We start from the raw sequence: 27,628 nt of genomic DNA on the forward strand, positions 1-27,628 counted from the left end.
CCCCCTCCTCTGTGGCGGCGGCGGCAGGCTGCGGCAGCTGTAGAGCCGGGCGGGGCTTTCGGCCGCGGCGGGGAGGCGGGGAGGAGGAGGAGGCGGAATATGGCGGACGGCGTGGACCACATAGATATCTACGCCGATGTGGGAGAGGAATTCAACCAGGTAGAGAGGCCCCGGGGGCCGAGGAGGAGGCCGGCGGGGAGGCCTGGCCGGGCTATGAGGGAGGGAGGGAGAGAGAGGGAGGCTCTGACTGGCTGCGCTCGCTGCAGGCCTCGGCCCAGCGGAGGGAAGCCGCCGCCATTGTTGTCTGCGGCGCTCGCCGAGAGGCCTCTGCCGCTTTCCCGCCTGGCGCGCCGGGGGGGGGGGAGAGCTCGTGTGGAAGAAGAGAAGGGCCGAGGGAGGGGGCGCGGCCTAGCTTTGAGTGCGCGTCGCCGCCGCCGCCGCCTCCTCTCCCTCCCCTGCGAGGCCTCAGGCTCTGGAAAACAATGAGCCCGGAGACGGAGCCTCCTGTAGCGCTGTTGGTTCTTGCCCACTTTCCCCCCTCGGGAGGAGGAGGAGGAGGGAGCCTGGAGCCCAGAGGCTCCGACACAGGCTGCAGCCGCTTCCCCCAGGAGGAGGCTGCGACGGGGAGGCGTGACAATATGTTTAGCCTCCTTCGGGAAGGCTGCGCCGGAGACGAGGCTTCCGAGAAGCCGAGGGCGCCAAGGGAGATGGGAAGCAGTTCCCTCGAAAGGTGCTTCGCAGCACAGCCTCCCTTCGCGCCTCTTTTCAGTTTCCTGATCAACACGCGTGACGGTACGGCAGACGTTGCGTTTTCAACATTTAATAGCTCGGTTTGCACAGGTTGTTGAAGGCTGTATGGGTATGTTTTTTACAAGCTTAGAAAATGGCAGAGGCGTTTATTCCTGTGAAGTCTATGAGAAATGGGGCAGCAGGACAAAAAAGTAGAGTGTTGTTTCTGTCCCGTAACTGTTTTGCCAATCAGTGAGTTCACTGAGTATGCTATTTGATGCTATTTGGTTTAGCTTCTACGTAGTCATCTGTTCACCCATTTTTGTCCTTATTCTCTTATGTAGTCTGAAAAGAGTATTGTGGAGATTTTGAAAAGACTCACATTGAGCAAGGAAGTGTTCCTAGAATGCATTTCTATGCTATTTATTTTGGAGTAGTTCTTGTGCCTTTTCAAAGCATATTCTTTGTTTTCTCCCATATTTCAGTGGTGTTTCAAACTCTTTTTAGTTTTCGTTTCTGCTGGCGATGAATCTAAAAAGTTAACTGGTGAAACTAATTGTACTAAAGGGGAAAGCGGAAAAGTAACTTGAGTATCTGCATTCAAAGGCTGATCTTTTCATGTTATTACAGGTACTGTTGTGTTTAGTAAAGGGAGGGGCACTACATGGATGAATATGCTAGGTCTGCCCCCCATTTGCATTTCAGTTGCTCTGTTCAAAGTGGGGAGCCCCCTGTCCTCCTTGAGGCTTCCTGTGTTATTTAGAACCCTGGAAAATCCAGAGTTCTAAAATGTGCAAGAAGCCTCTGTGGGGACAGGAGGCTCCCTACATCAATCACCATCCAACTGAAGGAGTTGGTGATGGAAACATACAACCCAGGTGGTGGGTCATAGAGCAAGTGCACCTGTTCCTTCCCCCTCCTTCTATATGTACTGAAGACCTGAAGGGAGTGTAGGTGAACTAGTGTTCTGAGCTTGCGGAACTGACTTACTCCATTGGATTGGAGTCCTTGGTCTTATTTATGTGTTCAGACTCCTCAGGTAGAAGCAAATGTGAGGAGAAGCAAGGGGACACTGAAAAGTCCGATCCCTCCAGTGTGTCATCAATACAGAGGTTAAAGTCCTTCGTGAATTGGAGGGCAAATGTCTGAATTGGGGAGTTTCTAATACTTGTGAAGGCTTCTGGATCCTCATACCTTGGCTCTCAAACTCCTGGAGGGCTTTATTAAATGTAAAAATGATGTGCTGGAGGGGACAGGGTTTTGTTTCTTCTTAAAATTTATATTTATAGTCAATTTATGAGACCTGTTTATATGTGAGGTGATCAAACACCCTTTTAGAAGTTCTAGAAGTATATAGCACTGCAATTCTATTTTTCTGTTTTTAATTTGGTAATACATTCTGTGCTGTCAATAACTTGAAGTACTACATAATTTAAATCAAAATAACTATTATGTATAAAATATTAATAAAACTGCAAACTTAGCCAGCTAAAACTTCACTGGCTAACTAAAAGCAATATAGTAGTGCACTTTGAAAAAGCCAGTTTTACTTGGTGGCAGAAGACCATAGCAAGGAGAGACGAGCAAAAAAATTTATGTGGAAAGCATTTCATGATGTAGGTGCCATCACATAGAAAGCTCAACTTTGTGGTCTCACTGTTTTTAATTCTGTAAAGAAAGGGTTACATAGCTTTCTTTATGGACATATGGTAATGTGGAGGTACATATAAATTGTTCCCCCATCCCCAAAAATTCTGTGCAGGAGGTGTATGTGCATTTGTTGCTCAGTGTAGATGCTATACTGTATTCATGTGTCATCCTCAGGTAACGTAATCTGGCTGTCTAAATTGAAATGCAAATTGAACATTGTTTTTGAAGTTCACTGCACACATTTTTATCTGTTGTAGCATCTACACCTCTCATTTACACTATTGCAGACATAATAGGTGTCTTTGTTATCTGTCTTATCACACTTAGCAAACTGCAGTTCACCAAAAATTTGAAAGTAGTCATGACAATAATGGAAAGAGGAGGGTGCGTGGGTGGGTGTAGGTGGGTGCGCGCATGCTGTTTCCTCATATATTTGGGAGAAAAAATGGGACCACTACTTTTCCGCTGTGAGCAAAAGAGCAAACTGGTGAATAATTTTTGAGTTAGCAAGTTATTGGCTGAGGATGACCCCTTCAAGTCTTCTACCAAAGTTTAAAGCTACTTTTGGTTACTTTGTAAAAAAACCCCAAACTTAGGGAAAAATCATCCTGTGTAGTTGGGCTCTTAGATACAAGTTTCTCAGATTGAGCCCTTTGGAGGCCAGAGAAAGATATTTGATGAAATTGGTGTAAGCCACATTGAGCCTGAGAAAAATGAATAAAAGATAACAGTGGTGCTTTAGTAATTAACACCTTTTAATGGCCTCTTTGACATGTGTAATGAACTATAAACTCTAGAATTCTGTTTAATTTTTTGAGCCAATTCTATTAGGCTATCTTGGTTATTGCGATGAGTAGGAGATTCATTGGATTAATAGATTTAATTCTTTTGGTTTAGTACTGTTTTGTTGACTTCAGTTACCTCTAGCTTCAAGGTGCTATGTTTCTTAAACACTGGAAATGAAGTTTTCACTCTTTGTTAATTAATATTTTACTTGTATTATTTGTTAATTGGTATTTTTAATTGTTGAATATTTTACTGTTTTTTTAAATGTAATATATACTGTACTACACTGGAATAAATATTATGACGGTATGGTATATAAATACCATGAAATAAATATATAAATAAATTTCTATTCAAGCCTCTCCAGAAAAAATGAACTAAAAGTATGACATTCAATTACCTCTGTCTTCTAGGAGGCTGAGTATGGTGGGCATGATCAAATAGATCTGTATGACGACGTCATTTCTCCATCTGCCAATAACGGCGATGCTCCAGAGGATCGTGATTATATGGACTCTCTCCCACCATCTGTTGGAGATGATGTAGGCAAAGGATCAGCACCAAATGTTGTCTACACGTATACAGGAAAGAGAATTGCATTGTACATTGGGAATCTTACTTGGGTAAGTGTTCCGCTAGTTATTGCTGCAATAGGAATTGTAAGAAACTGCATTAACTCAGACCATTGACCTATCTAGTTCACTATTGTCTGGACTAGGTGCAGCCCTCAGAGGCTTCAGACAGACATGTTTCCCAGTCCTACCTGAAAGTTTTGCATGCATATTGTCTACCACTGAGCTGTGACCCTTCCTCTTTTGCTATAGGTAATGACTGTAAAGTGGACTTTTGAGTTTGTAATCACTGCTTCTTAAAGTCTATGTAAATTAACAAATTCGTTGCTTATTTTAAACATAATTTGCTGAATTATATCACTGAGCATTAGGAATCTTTCCAGTAACTTTAGAAAACAATAAGTCAAACCAACTTAGCTTAAAAAAAGCTTTTATATTGTATGCATCAGATGCACTTAGCGTCTGCTGTATTATCTGTTCCCTTGAATAGTGCAGTGGAAAAGTGATAATGAATGGGTTTTTTGGATGTGGCTTTGCTTCTATTTTGTTTTTGCTATTATGTTCAGAAATGAGATTTCAATTACAAATATTTTCCAGTGGACCACAGATGAAGATTTAACTGAAGCAGTTCATTCACTTGGTGTAAATGATATTTTGGAGATAAAATTTTTTGAAAACCGAGCTAATGGCCAATCTAAGGGGTAAGAATTTTGTTTAAATTCAACATCATTCCCATTTCTGTTCTACAGTGTGACAGGCTGTACAGGACACTGTTTTTGGTTTTTTTGCTTGAGAGAATGTAGCTAAGAAGATGGGACAGGATTAGAACAAGATTTAAGGGAGGAGTAGTGAGTTTAACTGGACAGACCATAAAGGAAGTTGAGACTGTGTTGGTCAAGAAAAGGAGTTGGTGAAGCAACTGGTTCTGAGTACGGCATGAAAGGAGGCTTAAGAGACAAAAATGAAAGCTGGATTGCTAGAAGGTTTGGGTGTCTTGCTAATAGTAAATGAGGGTTACACTTCACAGAGTAAATTATTAGGAAATGTGTGGTAGCCTATTACAGTTGGCTTATATGGGGGCAGGGGTATTAGGTAATTCTTGAATCAAAAACTGACTCTTAAGTCTTCCTTCTAAAATTATTGTAAAACATTTCAATTGAGTGATGCTTTCTTAGGGCCCCATCACCACCATACATAATTCCCCCGTCTATTTCTTTCCAGGTTTGCTCTTGTAGGTGTGGGATCTGAGGCATCTTCCAAAAAACTAATGGATCTGTTGCCTAAACGAGAATTGCATGGTCAAAATCCTGTTGTTACTCCTTGTAATAAGCAGTTTCTGAGTCAATTTGAGCTGCAGTCCAGAAAAAGTAAGTGTTGCTCCCAGCTACTCACGGTGAAGTGAAAGAGCATGTTTTGGATGGGAAAATTACCATTTTGCAATTGTGGATGTGTTTGTATTTGGCTATTAAGTGCTGAGAATCTGCTGACTAAGGCTTGGTTTACTGAAATGAAATAACACTACTCAAACTATAGATTCTGTAGACTTTTTAAGAATATTGTAGAAAGACATGGATCTTACTTTCTCTAGTACTAATTTTTTTAGTGATAAAAACATGAATGATGCCAGCTAATTTGAGTTCCTATACATTTGAAACATCACATTGATAATATAAGAACAGCATAAAAATAAGCCAAGTGTTTTATATTGAACACTTTTTTTATTTTAGCTACACAGTCAGGCCAGATGTCTGGTGAAGGCAAAGCTGGTCCTCCTGGAGGCAGTTCACGGGCAACGTTTCCACCAAGTAACAGAGGGAGGGGTCGTTTTCCAGGCGCCCTTCCAGGAGGGGATAGATTTCCTGGACCAGCTGGACCAGGAGGACCCCCACCACCTTTTCCAGGTAAAATGTTTTGTGTTATACATTACCGCCTTTATGTATAGTTGAAGATATTGAAATCTGATTTGCCAGTTATTGCACTTTGTTTCTGGACAGTAGGATTATTTTATAATGACATACATTCTATACTGAATAAAAAAAAACTTAAGTTAAAACACACACAGTATAAAAGAACACTATAATAAAACAGAACCACAAGTGTATAGTGTTAGTTCTGTTGATAATTGTTGCTGAAATATTGGATGTTTTCATTGGACATTCATCTCTCCCCTAAATCTATACTCAAAACTTACAAGCTTTATTGTAAAACATTAGAAACCTATGGTAGTTTTTAGCATTGGCGTGTTGTGGAATGCAAGTAGCTGGGGTAGATGACACCTCTTACCTTTCCACCATGAGAATTGCCGGATTATTTGATAACATGTGGGTTCTTGTTATATTTAATACTCATATTAAGCTTTCTCAATACTCTACAAATGTTTCTGTAAATTTGGAGAAAGTTCTGCTAGAAGTAGTAGAAGGCATTATTTTTTCTTTCTTCCTTCCCATTTAGCTGGACAGACACCTCCACGTCCACCCCTAGGTCCTCCAGGCCCTCCAGGCCCTCCACCTGGCCAGGTTCTACCTCCTCCACTAACGGGTCCCCCTAATCGTGGTGACCGTCCCCCTCCTCCAGTTCTGTTTCCAGGGCAACCCTTTGGTCAACCTCCCCTGGGCCCACTTCCCCCTGGCCCTCCACCTCCAGTTCCAGGCTATGGTCCTCCGCCAGGTCCTCCACCCCCACAACAGGGCCCTCCTCCACCTCCAGGTCCTTTCCCCCCTCGTCCACCTGGTCCGCTAGGCCCACCCCTGACATTGGCTCCTCCTCCTCACTTACCTGGGCCTCCACCAGGTGCTCCCCCACCAGCTCCACACGTGAATCCAGCTTTCTTCCCCCCGCCAGCCAACAGTGGCATACCTACATCAGACAGCCGTGGTCCACCACCTTCAGACCCATATGGCCGGCCTCCACCTTATGACAGAGGTGATTATGGTCCACCAGGCAGGTGAGTTACTTTCCTCATTGATAGCATCTTTATTCCTCTTTAAAAACCCTTAAAGAGTCTTAATAAGGAGGCTTGATTTCCTTCAAGGAAGTAAGGTTACATCAGAAAAGTGTTTCTCAAATGTGGGAATAATATTAAACCAGTGTTCCTGAAATGTTTTGAGCTTGGCTCCCCTCTTATGAATGCATGATTTCTAGGGTCCCAAAAACCATCAGTCCCACAACAGACCGTATAGAGATAATTGATTGCTGCAGTGTACGTAGCTTGCTGCTGTGTGCAAAGATCTGTGAAGTGGAGAACTGATCCAACCCAGGCGTTAGGAAACAGAATAGAACAATATACAGTCGTACCTTGGATCCCAAACGCCTTGATTCTCAGACATTTTGGCTCCCAAACGCCACAAACCCGGAAGTGAGTGTTCCAGTTTGCGAACGTTCTTTGGAACCCGAACATCCAACAGGCCTTCCGTGGCTTCTGATGGTCTGCAGGAGCTTCCTGCAGCCCATCAGAAGCTACACTTTGGTTTCTGAACATTTTGCAAGTCGAACGGATTCTGTTCAACTTCCAAGGATTCTGCTCAGCTTCCAAGGTACGACTATATGATTGTACGTCCTAAAACTACACCCCAAGAAAGCATCATTGGAACAAGGCAGCGGTTTTTGCCAAATCATGCCCACAAATCCAGTGCAAAATGTATCCTTTGCTAAAGGATATTTAACCTACCAACATCTTGACTGACAATGAAAGAAGGCTTCAGATCTAATCCTATGTTCTCCCCTGCAGGTGTTTTGTGAACTCCCAAGGGGTGTGGGTGACAGCACAGTTTGAGAACCAGTGTGTTAAAAACAGTACTTAGACCTTCCTCATTTTCATCAGCTATGTCTAGTATTTGTTTTATTTTGTTTTCATTGGTGGCTTCTTTTATTTCTTTAAACAAATGCTACATTTGTAAGCTTCTCATACCTCTGTGTGTATGTATATGTATAGTTAACTTTTCAGCTATTCAAGTTTTCTTCACCAGCTGAAAGTTGCAATTTAGTTCCTTTAAAGTAAATCACAGTGTAAAGATTAATATAAATGTACGTTCTTTTAAATGAACAAATTTTGGTCTCTAATAAGAAAACACTCTGTTTGTCAGCTTGAGATGTCCTGCTTTACTTTCTGCTTAACCTACATCTTCCTTGCAACTCCAGTGCCCTAGAGTAATCTTTGTATGACTACTCTGATGGATTCAGACAACCATATCAGATGGCAGACAATATGAGGAATCATTGAGTTGTTTTTTAAGTGAAAGAGGAACCCTGATTGTTGATCAAGTTTTATTCAGGAGATAGTTAAATTCTGTGTCTTCACTCAACTTGCGAGTTGTTATTATGGGTGAAATGCTTAGAAATCCCATGATGACCTTATGTCAGCTGCTGCATCAGTTGTCTACATCCACCTTTTCTTTTCCAGACTTACATAATAAACTCCTGTTGGCTTACCCTTTGCTGCTAATTTCCCTTTGTTGCTGTTTGTCTTATGTTCATGTTATACCACATTTTTAGACGTTTATAGATTGTGATATATAAGAATCTACTTGTATGTTGTGGCATATAACAGAGGCTTTGTTGGGATAATTTTTTTGTCAAATAACCTTCCTAGTCTTTTACTTGAGAACATTGTTTCTTGCTTTGTTAATTGGTTCATGGAATTACTGTCTAAAATGTTATCATTCAGCTTTTTAGAAATTTAGAGCATTTGGCATAATAACTTGGAAGACTATGCTGAGAACCCATAGTTTATAAAACCAAACTTTTTAATATTTTGTATGTCAAGATAATACTCTAATAAACAAGGGAGGGCTGAGGGGGTTGAAAGCAGAAGTAGAATCTCTGCACATAATGTCCAATATTTTCATGATGATCTCAACTACAGTCCATAACTATATTTAAATTGTCAATTATATATCATAGGCGTTTCACTGGAAATAACATGCCCATAAGAGAACAATTACATATGCCATTGTATTGGAGACAAACGAAAAATAATACTCAAAACGCAGGGAGGTATGAATTTTTAGACATTTCCTCTTATGCTAAATCAGCTATAGGATCTTGATCCACTTCTTGCTCTTAAGAGGATAGCATTGCTTATCATTCTGCATTTTCTTTCTACCAAAAGAACTAACACTCGCAAGAAAACATTTCTTAAAAGCACGTAAAGCCATATAATTTTATAGTGCTGGAAGGAATATGGAGAACATAGTCCAGTTGGTGTTCCCCTGCTGATCGGAGGTATCCATCAGCAGAACAGGAAGAGAGGCAACCTTTGGCAATTCTTCCTCACTCCTTAGAGCTGCCGCCTCCCCATCTTCTCCAGAGGGTTGGGGAATTGAAGACTGGCTGATAATTAATTTCCTTCGCATTCATCTGACAGATGTCTTCCATCAGCAGGTGAACAGCAACTGGTTACCACCAGCAAAGATTAAAATCTCATCCTAAGGCATGACTTCCTTTCTAGCTTCAGTCAAATATATTACATTATCTAGATTAGTGTGTGCCACAAAGAAACTGGAGGAGGAAGTTGGGTGGTACATCCTGAGGCATAGTAGAGGTGCCTGTAGGAGGAGAAAGGCCTTCTCTAGTCTTGTTGTCATTCTCCAGATGTTCTGTTTAAAGCAGAGACTGGCAGATGTTGCAGAGCTCAAGGGGGCATAAGCAGAATAAGTATATTTCTGTCACTAACTTCAGTTAAGTAAACAGTTAACTACTGGCACATTATGCTTATGTTAAAAGCATGAATATCTTTAGAGAACAGAGCATTCTTAATGCTTGGCAACATTTATTCATTATGTTCACTATGACAGATTAGAGTATACGTTGAGGACAGAACTCTTTGAAAGACTCATTTACTGATTTGAGCAGGCTACAGATCTCTCTGCCTCAGTGATACATATACATGCTTGACAGATTTGTAACTATCTGTTGGAGCTTTCTGAAGATGGAAAGCAGAACATAAGTAGATTATCTGACATTTCACACTAATAACAGAGTTGTTGCTACTGTGGTAGTGTACTTTTTCTCTCTAGCCTGCAGGTTTTGCATTGTAAATATCTTGGTTTAGAAAAAGCTTCCTCTGATTTGTTGTTTTGCTTAAAATTGCATACTAGAATTGTTAAAACAGTTGTACTTCCCTAACTCGCTGGAGGTAAATGTTTTGAACTTGTGTGTGTTTGCAGAGAAATAGATGCTGCAAGGACGCCTTTAAGTGAAGCAGAATTTGAAGAAATCATGAATAGAAACAGAGCTATCTCTAGCAGTGCCATTTCAAGAGCTGTATCAGATGCAAGTGCTGGTCAGTATATTTTCTTTATGATTGTCTGATGTGATACAGTGGTGCCTCGCAAGACGAAATTAATTCGTTCCGCAAGTCTCTTCGTCTTGCGGTTTTTTCGTCTTGCGATGCACGGTTTCCCATAGGAATGCATTGAAAATCAATTAATGCGTTCCTAGGGAAACCGCCTTCAGACCAGGTCCGGGGACAGTCTGTCCCCGGACCTCTTCTGAAGGCTGGGGGGCGCGGGCTTCGCAGCAGCGCTATGAAGCCCGGCGGCTGGGGCAGGTGTTCCCGCCCCCCCCTGCTTCGGAGCAGCGTTCCGAAGCGGGGTGGCTGGGGCAGGTGTTCCCGCCCCCCGCCCGGCTTCGCAGCAGCGCTACGAAGCCCGGCGGCTGGGGCAGGTGTTCCCGCCCCCCCCCCCGCTTCGGAGCAGCGTTCCGAAGCGGGGTGGCTGGGGCAGGTGTTCCCGCCCCCCGCCCGGCTTCGCAGCAGCGCTACGAAGCCCGGCGGCTGGGGCAGGTGTTCCCGCCCCCCCCACCCCGCTTCGGAGCAGCGTTCCGAAGCGGGGTGGCTGGGGCAGGTGTTCCCGCCCCCCCGCCCGGCTTCGCAGCAGCGCTACGAAGCCCAGCGGCTGGGGCAGGTGTCCGGGATCTCTTTTGAAGCAAGCGGCTGCGGAGAGAAGCGATCTCCCCGCAGCCGCTTGCTTCAAAAGAGGTCCGGGATCTCTTTTGAAGCAAGCGGCTGCGGAGAGAAGCGATCTCCCCGCAGCCGCTTGCTTCAAAAGAGGTCCGGGATCTCTTTTGAAGCAAGCGGCTGCGGAGAGACGCGATCTCCCCGCAGCCGCTTGCTTCAAAAGAGGTCCGGGATCTCTTTTGAAGCAAGCGGCTGCGAAGAGACGCGATCTCCCCGCAGCCGCTTGCTTCAAAAGAGGTCCGGGGGCAGCGGGAAGAGCTGCCCCCGGACCTCTTTTGAAGCAAGGGGCGGTGGGGAGAAACGATCTCCCCGCCGCCCCTTGCTTCAAAAGAGAAGACCCGCTGTCCCCGGGGCAAGCTTCGTTTTGCGAAGCAAGCCCATAGGGAAATTCGTCTTGCGAGACAACTCGAAAACGAAAAAACCTTTCGTTTTGCGAGTTTTTCGTCTCGCGAGGCGTTCGTCTTGCGGGGTACCACTGTATCTAGGATTGTCTCTGCATGCATGCATACATATGCCTGTCCACTAAAATAATCTGATGAGGCCCTACCGTGTGTTTCCACTTTATAAAATACAGGTGTTGGGAGCACATGATTGGCCTTTTTCTGTTGTGGCACCCAGAAAGTGAATTCACTGCCACTGGACGTTAATTTCTCTCCCTTATCTTAGTGTTCTGTCATCAGCTAAAAGATTACGCTTTCAGCACACTTTTAACTATCTGTTGCTTAAAATAATACTTTTCTTAGCTTTATGGGCTATTTTTCTATAGCTGCTTTGTAGCTTTGCTTTTGCTGATTATTGACATTATTGTAATTTACTTTAGTTATGAATGCCACCTAAGCACTTCATTTTGGAATTGGAAAGGTCTAATATAGAGCATGTGCCTAGATTCTTCAAACAGCAGTAAATGTGTGGTTTATACCACTTCCGACTGAATGTGGGGCCTGCATAATTGAATGCTCCCCTACCAAAAAACGAATTACACAGAGAAAAGTAGTATATCATGAAAATGCTAGAGCAAGAACACTTTTCCATTCTATCTATTTTTTCTAATGTAGATGGTCACATACTTTATGGAGGACTATTCAGTCATATTAGCCTCCTGCTATAGTAGTCTAGCTCACCCATCACATTAAACCATCGTTTGAAACTGTGGTTTAATATGAACAAGCAGCATGCTGGTACACACTGCTCAAAAGTTCCTGTGCCATTCCTCTTTTCCACTTTTGCTGCTACTGCACCACAGATGAAACAAGCGTTTGGCTTGTCATGTTGCTTGTGGTTCATTCAGAGAGAAGCAAATCATGAGCCCAAGTTTCGGCAATGTGACAAGTCAAAAGAGTCTAGTTTGTTTTGTCTGTGGCATGGCAGCTGGGGAAGTAGGGGAAGGGTGTCATGGGAACTTTTGAATGGCATGAACTCACACACTACTTGTTCACATTAAACCATAGTTTGTTTTTAAACTGTGGCTTATTGAAATGTGCGGACCAGGTCAGTATGAAGTTGAACAATCTATGTTTGAACAGTTGAAAAAGGCTGGACAATGGGAAGGGATATTCTGATGTTAAGGATTAATTAAAAACTGTTCATTCACATTGTTTTATCAATTTTCAGCGGAGTATGGAAGTGCTATAGAAACCTTGGTGACTGCAATTTCATTAATTAAACAGTCCAAAGTGTCTGCTGATGATCGTTGCAAAGTACTTATTAGCTCTCTGCAAGATTGCCTCCATGGAATTGAGTCCAAGTCTTATGGTTCTGGGTCAAGGTAAACCTTTTGTATAAAAATGGGGGAAAGTTTTGAATAAAGTTCCAGATAAGAGTTGTGGGGCTATATTAAGGAATGGACCTATTTGTCATGCAGTGTACTTAAGTGTATGGATTTTAGTGGGTCTATTCAGTGTGTGACTTGGATATCACTTAAAATAATTAACTTGATGTAGCTCTAGTTTTTGTAAAGCTTAATTTCATGGTTAGGAAAATGCAGATGTAATTGGAAGGTTAGTTTCTAATGAAACCAAGGTTTGAACAACTTCACAGTATCTTAAAACCTAATTAAACTGTTGAAAAAACCATTGTAAGTTCTTAAAGTGACTTTTATCAAGGAGGGACACAAATTACAATAGCTGGTAGGAAAGTTAAGAGTAGAAAAAGCATAGAAATTCCATTATCTTGAACATCAGCTGGACTTGGAATGGAATAAATTTCAATTCTGAACACCTGTACCACACTATCATTAAAGGAATTTTCTGTCCTGCCTTTTGGCTTTGCAAAGGCTCCTAACGTAGCTTCGAGACAAAAATAGAATAAAAGTCATGAAATCATATAAACAACATTAGCAGCAGAACTATTACTTGATGGTAATATCACAGTGAACCTAATTGCCAGAGTTCATCTAAACAATTTCTTTGTATTGAGACAGGGTTCTTCATACCAAAGGAAGTAAACAAATTCAGTGTGTTGTGTTTATTGCAGCAAAATGTTGCAATTTGAGAGAATTAATGAAGTAATTCCTTTTAGAAGACGTGAGCGATCAAGAGAGAGAGACCACAGCAGATCAAGAGAGAAGAGCCGGCGCCACAAATCTCGTAGCAGAGATCGTCATGATGATTATTACCGGGAAAGAAGCCGTGAACGTGAGAGACATCGTGATCGCGATAGAGACCGCGACAGAGAGCGCGATAGAGAACGAGAGTATCGTCATCGTTAAGAGGTAGGTATATTCATGTTTTAATGAGGCTTTAAAAAAAACTTTATAGTTTTATAGAATAAAGGTTTATGGTATGTTGAACACTTTCCTGATAGTGATGTTATATTCAGGTAAGTGTTAATATCTTGTCATTTCTCTTCTCTCTCCCTCCCTTTGCTAACTGAAGAAATACCTTCTGGTGTGTGAAATGTCTTTGTGTGATTTTGCTGTTTTAATGGCAGCCTGGTTCTCATTAAATTTAGCAGTTCAAATTTACATGAACTTTCTTTCAGGCTTTGGGGTACCATTTAGCACAGTGGTCTTGCCTACATATATCTTTGCATGGTAACAACATGCCAAAGGTGGCTACTCGGAAGGTTTATGATGGCACCAGTGACCGGGGTAAATTGCCGCCACTATTGTAGTGCAACATGTTGTGACATTGCACTGATAGTGGAGTCCAGCATATAGTCCTATGAGGTGCTGCATTATTTGAAACAGAATCACATAGTTAGGCCACAAGTCTATTTTAAATTGCTTTAATCCAAGCATTTGGCCTTGGTTTTATATTAATCATAGTCAGAGGAAATAAGATTACACAAATTGTGTGATCGGTACCTAAATTCCTGTATATCTCAACTTTATGGATCATTTAACACTTGGATCATAGCCCATTTTCAGTTGCCCACAATATACATAAAACCCACACGTATTCAGACCTTAGGTGTGGCTGTTACGCTAGGGTTTCCTGTTCCTCTTAACTGTAGTTTCCAGAATGCAGGTTATACAGTTGCATATTCAAATCAATAGATATTGAATGAAGTTCTAGCTGTTTTGTATTTCTTTTTATTGGAAAGCCTAGTACCAAGATTCAAAGGAAAATACTAATGCATTTCTAACGGGGAGTAGCTTTGAATTTCTTTCTTGTTACAGTAGCCTCCTAATGTGATATGGCAAGCCCTTTTTATGGTATGGGTGGTTTGCTTTTAAAAGAAAAACAAAAATCCCACTGGCCTGCCCATTCCATTAGGCTTCTAAAGTATAGCTTTGGGTCCTGGCCTAGGTGTCAGTTAAAAGGAAGGCATAATAGTTTTGAATAAGTTTTATAATTGGTCTAAAATATTTTGTGTCCTTTGAGTTTTATAACTAGCATGAAGCTGAAATTACTATTTTATATAAACCTTTCAGTTACACAATTTATAGCACATCCAAGCTTTGCTCATTAACTCTTGATGTTACTGTTAAGACAGAATACATTTTCTTTGGTTATAATCAGTGATGACATTGCCCTTATGGTAACAATGGGAATCTTCAATTTGATGATGGGAGTTCTTATCACAGACACTTAAAACCAAAAGAATGTGTTACATGTTTAAAAATCAGTGCCAGAAATATGAAATTACCTTCCCAGTCACAGACCAGTATACACATCATTTCTAAGCATAAAATTTGATGTCCCAATCTTTTAACTCTGGAGGAATTAATTTGCATGAATACTAGGGTATTGTGAGGGTGATTGAAGAACCATGGAATGTTTAAAACACTAAAGCAGTGTTGGGTTTTGTTTTAGAATAGCTACATTTTCATGTTTGTGTACTCGTACGCTACATACATGGATATAAGTCAAATTTGTCCCATAACAAAATAAGCAGTATTTGAGTTTGATTTGAAAAGGAATTGGGATGCAAAATGTCTGCTAAAAGGAGATAGGATTCAAATGAAGTGTTGTGTTTTAATCACATCACTGTAAAAAAAAAAATCTGTTACTTAAAATGGTATTTTGTTTCTGTAAAGTAAAACCTGTGTTCTCTTGTAGATGTTTATTTTGGGCAAAGCTTTAAATTTCATGTACTTATTGTACTTGTACAATCTGTGCTATATGGTGCAAAACTAATATAAAGAAAGTTGAGGAAACAGTCATATTCTGAGGTGACCATAGAACAGTTGCTTAATTTACTTTTATAGACACACATAAACACACAGTTAAGCTTATAAGGTTTATTTTTCACTACTTATGTGAGAGATACAATTTTCCATTCCAATTTGTATGTTCATCTAAAATTCCATTACACTGTCTTAAAGATTATACTTTTATAACATTGGAAGGGTAAAGGTGAGAATTTAAAAATCATAATTTGATTTTTACCCACATCTATGCCCCTTTTAAACTAGACACTGTTGTGGAAGCTAGTCACTTTATTGCTTTAATCTCTGTGTTCTCTAGTGACTAAAGATTTAAGTAGATATACTGTGCTTCCGGCAGCAGAATGACATAACTTTTCTCCCTATTATTTGTTGAATTGGTGAATGATGTGAAGGTAGTTTATGAAGGGTTGAATCCAGAGAAATGTCCATGTATCATAGCTGGTGGAAGCTTCCACCCCTTGTGGGAAGGGGTCAAGGGTCATCACAGAATGGGGTGAGTTCTAGCATGACAAGCTGGGACCAAAGAAGAAATGTCCGAAAAACAGGCAGAGACAACTTTGTAAGTGGGAGCTCTTGCTTATGAAGGTTACTTCTGCCCAGATTGCTGGGCTCCCTCTTTCCTCTCTGTCCCCCACACCACAATCTATTCCATTGTTTAATATCCCACAACTGGCAGGGGAGCCTGGGGTGGGGGGTTGCAGAGGGTGGAGAGGTCATCTTCCACCAGCCCCATTATTTACACATTTCTCCAAATCCAACCCGAAGTAGAATTTATTGTTGAATATTTGTAGCAATTCACTAAATTTTATCTGTAGTGGAACAGTCAGATATTTTGATCAGTCACATTGGGGAGCACTGTGAGAAGTTTTGCACTACTTCTTTTGCAAGAAAGTCCATGGAACAGTGCAAATGCATGTTGTTTTCCCTCACAATATTTTGGATCCAATCCATTGTCACCCTCACTTTAGTATATTTATAGAGATGAGCTGAATCTCTGAAATCAGATGTACAATTCCATCCTTCTTGTTTGGTGGTTATTGAATGGTGCACTGAATGATCCCATAGTGGGGTTTCTCTTTAATATGCTTATACTTCATGATGTGTGAATTGACAACATATTTCTAGCTACTGGGTTATTTTGAACGTGTTCATGAAACTCTTATCATTTTTTGTTACGTCTTTTGTATAATGTCAATATAAAAGTACAAGAAAATTGTGAATATTTTCAGATGTACCTATTTTCTTGTACTGATCTGCTAGAAATTTTGGCAACTTATGTGCAAACCACAAGCAGATCATGAACATGTTTGTGTTGGGTCATATTTAGAGCAAACGTTAGCAGCAAAGGTTGAATGTGTAGCGATAGAACAGTAACAATCTTAGGACTGCTTCAGACATGAAAACTAAATAATCACATGCGATAAGGTACATACTGATCTCATGCTTTATCCTAAGCAAGTGCTCTTCTGTAGGAAATTCATAATGATTGATCTTAGGCTCTGATGTGAATAAAATAATACATCAGCTAAACTGTCAGTTTTTAGAAGTCTAAATGCTACATACTATTTGTTAATTTGTGGTTATTAAAGTCAAAGTAGATTGGTATGGAATTGAAAAAGAATGAAGCACCCTAATGTTGATTGACCTGTATGTTGAGTTTGAGCCCTTTTTTTGACATAACACTTTTCTGTATTCTGTTCTCAAACCACCATAAGCAAAACTCTTCAAATGCTAAGAGTTGTTTTAGTGTGCCAACCAAGAGGCCAGTTTGTATAAAAAGTGATTTGTTGTTCTTTTTTAAGTGTGTTCACAAGCTGTCTTTTATATGTGTAGTAAGAATACTGAAAAAATATTGTTACAAGTCTGTGTTTATGAGAGGTAATTGAGTGAATGCTCCTGTTCACACCCTGTGATGTGTGTTGAAAATATGTAGTGTTTGTGAACATGGTTTACCCTTCCTGAGCCCGCCTTCCATCCACTCATTGGACATTATGCAGGTATGAAATCTAAGCCCATAGGTCAAATCTGTGAGATCCCAGCCTCTCAAAAACAAGCAGTGAAGGTCACACCACTCCAGTCCCACTTTGCACTGTGCATACACTCTATACACATTAAGGCATTGAAGTAGGGCAATTATATGTTGTGTGTCAAATGAATACAACAATATTAAGAGGAAGTTAATTACTTTCTGTAAGGACTAGTTTTATATATTTTCCTTGGTTTTAAAAATCTTCATTCCTAAAATACATGTTGCTATTTGTATTTGAAACTCACATTGTTTTTTGAAATTCATTGTAGGAGGCCATATGGTTAAACATCATTTTTGCTGTAACACATTTATTTATAGTATTGATTGCACTGCTGCTATTTGGAGCTCATAGGTTACAAATTGCATTTGCAGAGTAAATAATTCAGTAAATAATGCAGATAAAACCACCTACCATTTCTGACAAATTTTTAGTGTTGATTGTGAAATAAATAAGTACTTGCTGGTATAGTGCATAATCCCCAACGTGTTAATATTTGCTGTTAAGTTTGTGTTATGGGCTTCATGAAAATCCAGTTTCCTCATTGTCTGTTTTTCATAATTGTTAGTTAGTACAAAATACTTTGTTCAGTAGATGTACAAGAAGCTGTATTGAAGATCCTCAATCCTTTCTAGTTTGAAGTGGCTTAATTTTTGTGATGGCAGGGTATTGAAGTTGTTGGAAAACCTTATTTGGGAAGTGACCTGGCCTGAAACTCTTGTTTATTGTGGTTTGAGAACAAATTGTGTTTTGTTTTTTTTTAACAAAGAAACTTGTGTATTCACCATTTTACTTGTTGCAGTCTGAGTTATACTAGTCTTTGTCATGCCTCAGTGTGAACATATATATAAAAAATAGACTATAACTAAATTGTGACATATGCAAAAGGGAAAATGGCTTTTATAGCAAACCCTTAATGAGAGTATTTTTGTGCATTGAAGTGGGTTGTCACTACTAAGGGTTTAAATAATGTGCATTTCTGACTAAATGTATTGTAATGCTACAAATCTGCAAAATTCCTGTTACTAGAGTAAGTGGAAGTAGCTTCAGAACTGTGATCCAAATTTATTAGGCAGATTAGCACATTTTTTCACTTGGAACACACAACACTAAATTGATAGTTATTACTGTGCCTAGTTAATAAATTGAGTAATGATATGGTTTTATGAAAGCTTAAGCAGCTGGGGAGTTGGTTGGATGCATTTCCCCATACACCCCTAAGATGCTGTTGAGTGTTAAGGTTAGACTGATACACATATTAAGCACAATAGTTGCAGGGGGAGAGATGCCAAAATATGAAAGACTAGTTATTAGAAAAATAGCTTGTTGTAAATAAAAGTGCAAACCTAAAGAGTCACAGAATATTGACTTGCAATTTCAAGTTGTTGCATCAGTGTATGATTGAAAAATAAGATTTGTGTCCAGCGCTGCAGCTCTGCTGGTGCAATGGACTTCTGTCACACAACAAAGTCTCTCTTTCTAACTTGTCCCCTCCATACCCACCCACCCATCCTCAAACTCATATCTGGAGAGTTAGGGGACCCACCAGAGCAGATTGGGGGTTGAGGAGAAGTAGAAGTTCCATTGTGCCAGCAGAACACCGCTGGTGTAGCATTGGATACAAGCCGAAGTTCTTGTGTTATAATATGAATGTTAGTCTCTTTTGTATGAAGTTCGATTTACAGATATGGACTTTGAACTTAGTGAATAAGGTAAAAGGGAAATTCATTCTCCTGCAGATATAAAAATAAACTAGGTTTAGGGGTTGTGTGTGGGCCATCAGTGTCCTTCACCTTGCATTAATTTTCCCCTGCCTCTTCTCTGTATTTGGCCTACAGACGTAGATTGTTGCCAGTGCAGGGGACACTCTTCAACTCATTTTTGACAACCTAATTTAATCAGTGTTCTCAGGTGACTTTTGGAGCACAAGGATGATTCATTTACCTAGGTTACAAATGGTCATTGCTAACGCAGATTACAGTGAGGGGGGGCGGGATTGATGTAAGACAAGGAATTGGCTGGGAGGGGTGAGGAGATGCATGTGATCTTACTTCCAGTTCCTAAACCAAGCTTATTTTTATATCTTCACTGAGGTGATTTAGTAATAAGGATTGCTTGGGTACTCAAAGGAGTAGCTAGGGTTTTATTGCTGTTTAGTGATGTTAATTGCACATCCCTTTGAATAGCAAAAAAGGTCATTGCTTTTACAGCTTCTATCTGCATATCACAGCAGAGAAAAAGTTACCTTGTGAACACATTCACCCAATAAAAATCTAAATTAAAATGTTCTATAATTCAAATTTATAATTTGATTTTTAGACACGAGACAATACTTTGTGAAGAAAGGAGACTGGTTTCCTACAAAACTCATATTAAAAATCAAGTTATTGGTGCTTTTTTATAATTTTAACAGGAAACTAGAACAACTTCACTGAATAGCAATATTCATGTAAAGCTATTAACTCCTTGTCTAAATCACTGCAAAAAGAATTTATGCTTGTAGCCTATTTTGTATTATACCATTCATTTGGGTGTAGCTATTATAGATTACTGCAATGGAATTCAGTAAGTCTTCATTAACCTATTTATGTTAAAATACTTTTAAAGAACAGAATGTGTATCAATTCATGATAATCCCTAAGATACTTTCCACATAATGAAACCTAAAATTTCTTGTGTTGACAGTCATTTAAAAAAATGTATTTACTGTCTCAAATGAAAACTGCTACAGACACATAGCACATTATGGTACAACAATGACATTTTTTTTCCTGTTCAGAATTCCTTTAGAAGCAGTAAAGACACTTAATACCAACAGAATATAAGAGTGTTGCAAGAGTGGGAAATCCCAGTATGCAGTTTTGCAGCTGTCATTTCACTCTTCTGAAACTGAAGTGCACTACCAACTTGTTTTTCAGTTGGCTGCTACTGAAGAACAATATGATTCGCCTTACTGTTAAAAGCTTTAAAAGAACCAAGGATTTGGTGATGTCAAAAAGCAGAATACTTAGTCATTACTGAATACTTGAGAAACTAAAGAAATTATCCTAATCCTGCATATTGATTAGTTATATAGCCTAGACTTTATTAAAAACAGTATGTGGGAAGAGGAAAACTTCTGAAGTTCTCATTATTATCATAAATTTGTTTTCTAATCTAAATAGTTTTTTTTCCCCTAAGGGTGACTTTATGACAGCTGCATACTGTTATATGTTCTGACTATATTAATATGCCTGAATTTGAAATGACTTATTGATGTGCTTCTTTGCAAATTTGATTTTAAGCTATTTTAAAAGCTTTTGGAAATAGATGTGAACCACTGAAAAATTACTTACTGCGTTGTAGTTATTAAAGGTTTTGCATCATCCTAAACCCATTTCTTGGAAGTATGTTCCATTGGGTTCAGCATGGCTTACCACTGAGGAAGAGTGCGTAGAGTTTAAGGCTGCACTCTTACTTGGGTGTAAGCACCATTGAAATTAGTGGAGCTAGCTTCTAAATAAAGTTGGGAATGGAAAATGTATGTTTAAAGTTATCTGAGTAATGTTTGTGCATATGAGCTATTATCTATTTACTGTGGTTTTTACATAAGTAGTTCTGATTCTTCAACGTGATGGTTTTTAATACGTAACTGTTTACCCCTCCTCATATCTTTGGCATAATGTTCTTAAGGAAGGCTCTGCGGGCATGACTGCTGTAGCCACTACTTGCTTTCCAGTATGCATGTATTAACCTGCATCTAAAGAAACCCTGATTGAACTAGGGTTCTCTGATGCACAGATATGGGTAATTGGAGATGCAGGTATGTTATCCATACAGTCCTACCCTGGTTTTTGAACAGCTTAGTTCACAAACAACTTGGAAGTCAAACGTCACAAACCTGGTGTTACAGTTTGTGAACTTTGCCTCGGAAGCTGAATGTGCGGCGCGACTTCCGATTGGCTGCAGGATGCTCCTACAGCCAATCGGAAGCCACGCCTTGGTTTCCGAACATTTCAGAAGTCGAACAGACTTCCGGAATGCATTCTGTTTAAAAACCAAGGCATGACTGTACTTTGTTTCCTAAGAGTAATGGTGGTAGTATATGCAGCAGTAATGTCAATTTTAGAAAGTGTGGAGCTTCCTTTAATCTTATTGGCCAGGATCCAAAGAACTCTGAAAGGTGGCTTTCAACTTGGGTTCCTGCCTCCACATCACCATCCCTTCAGTTTGTGCACTGGGGCAAGTTTCTTTGGAAACAGGGAGATTTCAAAAATGTTTGTGTTATAACATGAGGTCTGCAGCTCAAAGTGGTTTTTTAAAAAAGTGTATAAAGAAGCCCTTGGGTTTGCCTAAAATAGCTTTTTGGATCCTGGTCATTGATTTTAGTGTAGCTTTCATCCCATGAAAACTTCATCAATGTCTCTTCCAAAGCACAGAAAGATGCTAATAGTTACAGGATGAAATTGTACAGATCTCTTGCTATAAAAGGTGACAGTATTTGAACTGGTCTAAACATTCCAAAGAATGGCAATCACTAATGTGGCTGTTGGTTATAAACATCCTCATGGAGATTCTAACCAAGTAAAAGCTGGTCACCCATTACCTCCAGCCATGCACCAAACTGAGCCATACCCCCCTCATTTTTTCCACATTTATATTTGAGTATATGAATCTGTTATTTGCCGCCTCTCTGGCTTCCACTAGTTATTCAATACTGAATGTGGACAAAAGGGTGAGATCAATGTAACTATTTTTGTGATAAAGTTCTGGCTTTTTGTGTGCTATTTAGCTGTTGCATAGCTTCATTTATGATTTTACAAATCAGCTAAAACTAATGCAATACACCAATTTGGCTACCGCATTATTCTTTGTTTTTTTCTTATTTTTGAGCAGAGGAAATGTTCCTCTTTACTAGTTTTGTAAAATGGAACATTTTCTGTAGTTATCAATGGCTGTGCTTGGGTGCCAAACTAAACCACACTTCAGTGTGATGTGAATAAATCTAGGCAAGCCTCAGGCCCATGCACACTCTCCCACCCCCCAATCCCTACCACATGGTCAGAAGGGGAAATGTAAAGGTTTCCACTTTTGCTTAGCACAATTGCCATTCTATCCAAACTGACAAATTATGTGTGTTAGGGTGAAATGGTAAAACTGGTTAAGTAAAGGTGGAAGTGAACTCTTCTGAACTATTATTCCCAGTGGAGAATGCATGTCTAAGGCTCACCTAGACACTTTCATGTCATACTGAACTAATGATTTAGCATGACATCTGAATGCTGCCAAAGATTATTTTTTTCTGCATTGCTGTAAATTTTTGGACTACTTTCTTGAAAGCTGTAGTTTAGATTATTTTCGAGCCAGTAGCAGCGGTCTCATTATTTACATTTCCATTATTCTGAAATTGGCGCACGATTTGTGTATGTATAGTTAAACCAACATTTTTTGTTTGCTGTGGGACGTAGCAAAATCTACATCACAAATTTTGACACATTACAGCTGAAGGAAGAGGAACACCTCACCAGACAAGAAACTTAACTTCACGGAAAGAGGCTTGTCCAGCAGTTTGCTTCTTGTGATCGAACAGAGCCTGTAAAGATTCATGGATAAAATGAACAGGAATAGATCTGAATAAGGCAAATCTGCATACATGGTAACCAGTAGCTCTCTTACCTTTTTATGTTGCTTAGCTGTTTTATTTGAAGGAACCTGTGTGATTTAAAACGTATAGCTTTTTGCAACTTTATTACTGGTTATATACATTTGACAATTAAAATGTGCAAGCAATTGAAAAAAGTCTAGTAAATGCTTGTTTTTATAGTAGTTCTTGTTTAAATGTTCAAATGATAATGTCTGTAAAGAGCATCAATCTGATTACAATAGATGTAGTGTTGTAATAAACTGTTTAATGGGGCTGATGTGTAAAGCTGTTCCAAGTTATTTGATGTTTACACCTCAGGGAGCGTCTTGTGTTCAGCAATATTTAATGGTGTTATAACAATGTCTCTAACAAAACATAGCATATTTTTTGCATATGCATCAACTTGTTGTATTTGCTGAATGATTAGCAGTTGTCAAACACTTGATATTGATACTAGAATAATGGTTACATTTTATTTTAATTTGTAGCTTTTTTGCATAGATGGCTTGTGAATTTGCTGAAAGGTGCGCAAATCTGTAAAAACTGTAGATTAACATTCTGTAATAATTCAAATAGACTGAACTTTCTTTAAAGAATATGAAGTCTGAAGTTGAATTCTGGTTTACTGAAGCCTGTCTGTTGCGATATGCAACACTCAATACTTTGTTCAAGCATACAATTGGCCACTTTTAAATAATGCTGCAATAATTTACAGTTTTTAGTGCTAATACTGTGTCCTGCCTCTAGAACACTAGTCATTCTGTACCTAGATATATATGCCAGTTAAGTAACTGAAGAAAATGTTTCTCCTTAAAAATAATAATCAAGATTTCAAATAAGCTTTTTGGAGCAACAAAATTCCCTGTCCATAAAAAGAAAATGCATACATATCCCTTGTATAACTAATAGTGTGATAATTTGCCCTAACAACTAGTTTGTGATCTAATGCACCCCACAAACTAAAGAGAGCACATTTTAATCATAGGTTTAGCACATGTTGCTTGATTGTAGACTGTTTTATTTTAAAAATATTTTTTTTCCCAAATTTTGCTAGTTCCTGCCTACTTTCTAATTATTTCAGCTATAGTTTTAAAAGTTTGTTGATCAAATATTTGAAGCATTATGACATGTAATACTCAGTAAAATTACTTGTGGTATACAAATACTTGGATATTAAATTAAATGAAGACCACTTTACATGTTTTAATATCAAACTCAAGTTTACCATCAAGCATACCCTTAACAGAACCGTGACCAATCCCAACTTCCTAACCAGTGCACTTGTGTAATAGATGTGTTTACAAACATGTTCGTCACATTCCCACTTTACTTATTTAGGTGTACATATAAAATATTTTAACTGTATAACAAAGACAGTGTATCAGTCAGACCTTAGAGACATGTATAAAATCACACTGTTTGTGTCTTACTAAACATGGAAGCACTCAAGTTACCGTCTCAAAGGCTGTATCCCAATACAACTAAAGATTTATATAGTTGGAAGAATCCGCTTGACATTTGCAGAGCTCAGGTCAATGCAGCTGATTTACTCTTTCCTGGCCAATATTGTTTGACTTGTGTTTAATAACTGGAGTAGATGGTTATTTTAACTATTAGCCATTTTGTACGCTGAAAGTTTTCTTATGGTCCATTCATGCTTTGTTAATAGATTTCCTAATTTACCACGTTTCGTATGTGAGATGTTGGGCTTACTTTGAAATATTATTTTGAACCCACAATGCTTTACACAACTTGTTTATCTGACAATAACGCCTAAAGTCATTTTACTCTTGGGTTTGATTATACACAGAAATCAAAGTGAAGTGAAGCAAAATATCAGGGATTTCTCGTTTGCATGACTTTTTAGTCCTACGAAACCTGATAATGTATACATTGGGGTTGTTTGCTTTGTGCAGGGATGAATGTGAGTTCTGTCTATGGATAACTCCAGATAATCAGGAAATTGGATGTTGCTGCAGTACCTTGCTATTGTATGTCCATGTTGGGGTGGTTGTTCCAACTCTAAGAAATCCAATGTAGTATTGCTTTTAACTAGCTGGGATGTGGGCAGACAATCTGGATTAAATTGTACTGGAAATGGCTCAAGATGGAGGAAAAACAGGTAAGTTAGGCGTGCAAATGCTATTTGAGTAGTAATTTCAAATATTCAGTAACCAAAATTAAAATAATTTAAAGTCATAATTTAGCTTTCTGTATGAACCCCGGAGATACTGTTGTGTATTCATTGTCTTACATTTTCTCCTATAGCGATTTCCATTGCTGGCAATGGAGCTGCCAAAAATCAAACCATGAAATAACTTTTTGATATGTGTAGGCTGAACATTTAACTTGTGTAAGTAGTAAAGAGTCATAGTAGTTGTCTTGTGAGTAAAACTTGTTTTCTCAAGAACTCTTCTCAGTTTTCTCAGTAATTTTTTTAAAAAGGAGCCCAAAGATGTTTAGACAAAAAAAGTGAAAGCATTTTACTTGTGATAATCTCTAGAAAGAAGTTTGTGCATTTATCTCCAGCCTGATAAACAATGCTCCTGATGAAATAATATTGTAAATAGTTGCCAGATAGTAAACTAAAATCTGAGTAGTGTCTTGGTTGCTACTGCAGTGGGCTTTGGTGGCTATATTAAATCTGTTTCTGTTAAGAAAATGTAAATAAATTTCAGGAGGTACTTAATAATCTGTATATAGGTTTTAATAGATAAAAGTGATAGCATTAATAGCTATTTTAAAATAAATTATCTGACTGGTGGCCTCCTCCTGGATAGTTGTGCTGACATCTGCCCACAGTGGTATTGTAATAAAAGTTTGCAATGTTGTGCAGTGTTGCAGAAGTTGCTATTTCTGATACTAACTAGAAATTACAGCTGGCACTGCAAACCAAAATAACTTTTGACTATTCACTGTCTATTTAGTTGTATATTTGAGTGCTTTCTCCAATAACATGAAAGGCAAGCTTTAAATGTCCTGTGTATTGATTGACTTCAGTTAAAAAATCCATGTAAATATTGGACAAGCTTTCATTTTTCACTCATGTACAGTTTAAGCAAACTTTTCCAAGTTTTATATATAGGATCTTAGTCACACTGTTTACTTGGTAGGTATTTAATGATGCAGAGAACATATAGCCTTAAAATGCAGCTTTAAAAAGTTACAGCATTAAGCATCCTCTGTAAAACTTACAATTTTCTAATGTTTGAAATATTCATAGTTTTTAGTAATCTGAGAAACATGTTAGTAGAATAGACTGGAGTTTTTGAAAATAAGAAAATTATTAAAAACCTGATTTTTAGAAGGGAGGAAACAAGCAAGATGCTTTAACATGTTAGGAGTATTTTATATATTGGACTTTAGTGCTCCTTATAATTTTATACACACACAGGAGCAATCACATGCATATCCTAGAATCCATGAATCTCATTTCAAGCTGCTCTCTCTTTGTAGTTTCAACTTTTAACTTGAAACAAAAAGAATGCCACTGCCCATAATAATGTATTGTGTACTATTTAAATAGCTTAGCTTTCAAGCCTTTTTGGCTCAATATCCAGTTGAAAACCAGGTTTAGTCAACCATCATCAGGCGATTTAGTTTCTGTCAGCTGAGAAACTTTGTGTTGTATCCAACCAAAGCTCTACTCAAGAGTAGGCCCATTGCAAATTAATGGACCAAAAATCAGTAATGTTCATTGATGTCAATGAATCTTCTCTGAATATGACTGGTGTTAGAGACATCCCTTGTATCCAAAAGCCTATTCAGCATCCAAATTCTATTTGGCTGTAATGGAGGAGGATCTAGCACTAAAACACGTCTGGGCACATCTGTGATCTCGTCTTATACAAGTAGCATTAAATGGGTGAGTTTTCTGACACCACATTAGGGACAGTTTCTCACTTCAGTACTTGAACATGCTAAGCATCATTTTCAAAACCTTCAGCTAAAATACTAACCCAGGTCACCACTGAGAGTAGCATGTTGTTCACACTTCTTTCGGGATGAATTTCACATTGATAGTTTTTTTTCTGATTGACTTTATAAATGTAATACAGTGGTTTACGATTATTCATTGCAAGTGTATTGCATTTAAAATTCATTTTTGTCAGTGTTTTATTTTCCAGAGTGCCTGTGGAACAACTATGTTCCCTTAAAGATTTTTACGTGATTTTGGTTGGGTTTCACTACATTAAGTTTTGCCCAAATGTGTACTCACAAATAAAGAATAATACCATTTGCTATAGTTTGTAAACAGTTGCTTACATTACAGGTTTTAGGTTTATTGATGCGCAAGCAAACCATTTTTTTAATGGGCAATGCCTTTCTAATACCTGAAGGCTCAAAGAACATCTTGGTAGTGTTGAGTTTCTGGACACTCAAATGTCTTCAGAAGGTAAGAAGAGGGTGTCCTTTCACATTAGCATATGTGATTTTTTATTTTTAAAAATGCCAACTCCATCTCAAACTTTGGCTTGTCAAAATTCTTTTCACTTCCATATATTTTAAATTAAATTACCTTTCCTTCCAGTCTTTAGGCAACTATTAGGAATTTGCTGTCCATCCATTTATTGGTCTTTAAACTGCAAAAGAAGTTACCTTGTATTGAAGAAAAATAAAGTGCATTTTGCTGAAAGCTTAAGTCTACCTTGTATTATGTTTATGCGAAGTATA

At 38.9% G+C, this 27,628-nt stretch overlaps 1 protein-coding gene and 1 long non-coding RNA gene across 6 annotated transcripts; one reads left to right on the forward strand and one right to left on the reverse strand.

The window, feature by feature from the left end:
- CPSF6 (cleavage and polyadenylation specific factor 6) lies at positions 1 to 27,590 on the forward strand. 5 transcript variants are annotated; one of them, XM_081928051.1, is made up of 11 exons: positions 1 to 159; positions 3,579 to 3,788; positions 4,335 to 4,438; positions 4,959 to 5,104; positions 5,465 to 5,638; positions 6,189 to 6,681; positions 8,637 to 8,729; positions 9,902 to 10,017; positions 12,304 to 12,457; positions 13,210 to 13,402; positions 22,779 to 27,590. In XM_081928051.1, the coding sequence occupies exons 1-10, from the start codon at positions 100 to 102 to the stop codon at positions 13,397 to 13,399; spliced, it is 1,740 nt and encodes a 579-aa protein (XP_081784177.1). In that variant the 5' UTR covers positions 1 to 99; the 3' UTR covers positions 13,400 to 13,402; positions 22,779 to 27,590. The 5 variants fall into 5 exon arrangements, with proteins under 5 accessions (XP_081784177.1, XP_081784176.1, XP_081784178.1 ...); XM_081928050.1 differs by having other exon boundaries at positions 22,813 to 27,590; XM_081928052.1 differs by having other exon boundaries at positions 13,213 to 13,402; positions 22,813 to 27,590.
- LOC309379204 lies at positions 14,218 to 22,438 on the reverse strand. Its single transcript, XR_014172398.1, has 2 exons — positions 19,743 to 22,438; positions 14,218 to 19,697 (listed from the first exon to the last, which is right to left on the reverse strand). It is a non-coding gene; the product is annotated as an uncharacterized lncRNA (long non-coding RNA).
- Positions 27,591 to 27,628: the final 38 nt, after the last annotated feature.

The sequence above is a fragment of the Podarcis melisellensis genome, assembly GCF_964234715.1.
Source record: "Podarcis melisellensis genome assembly, chromosome: 10".
NCBI classification, from domain to species: Eukaryota; Metazoa; Chordata; class Lepidosauria; order Squamata; family Lacertidae; genus Podarcis; species Podarcis melisellensis.

What these genes read in the sequence shown, in the direction of transcription:
- CPSF6 (XM_081928051.1), top strand. Translation starts at nt 100, where the DNA reads ATGGCGGACGGCGTGGACCACATAGATATCTACGCCGATGTGGGAGAG. An exon ending in GATTATGGTCCACCAGGCAG is followed by an intron (nt 6,682 to 8,636) that starts GTGAGTTACTTT and finishes TATATATCATAG; the next exon opens with GCGTTTCACTGGAAATAACA. An exon ending in AATACTCAAAACGCAGGGAG is followed by an intron (nt 8,730 to 9,901) that starts GTATGAATTTTT and finishes GTGTGTTTGCAG; the next exon opens with AGAAATAGATGCTGCAAGGA.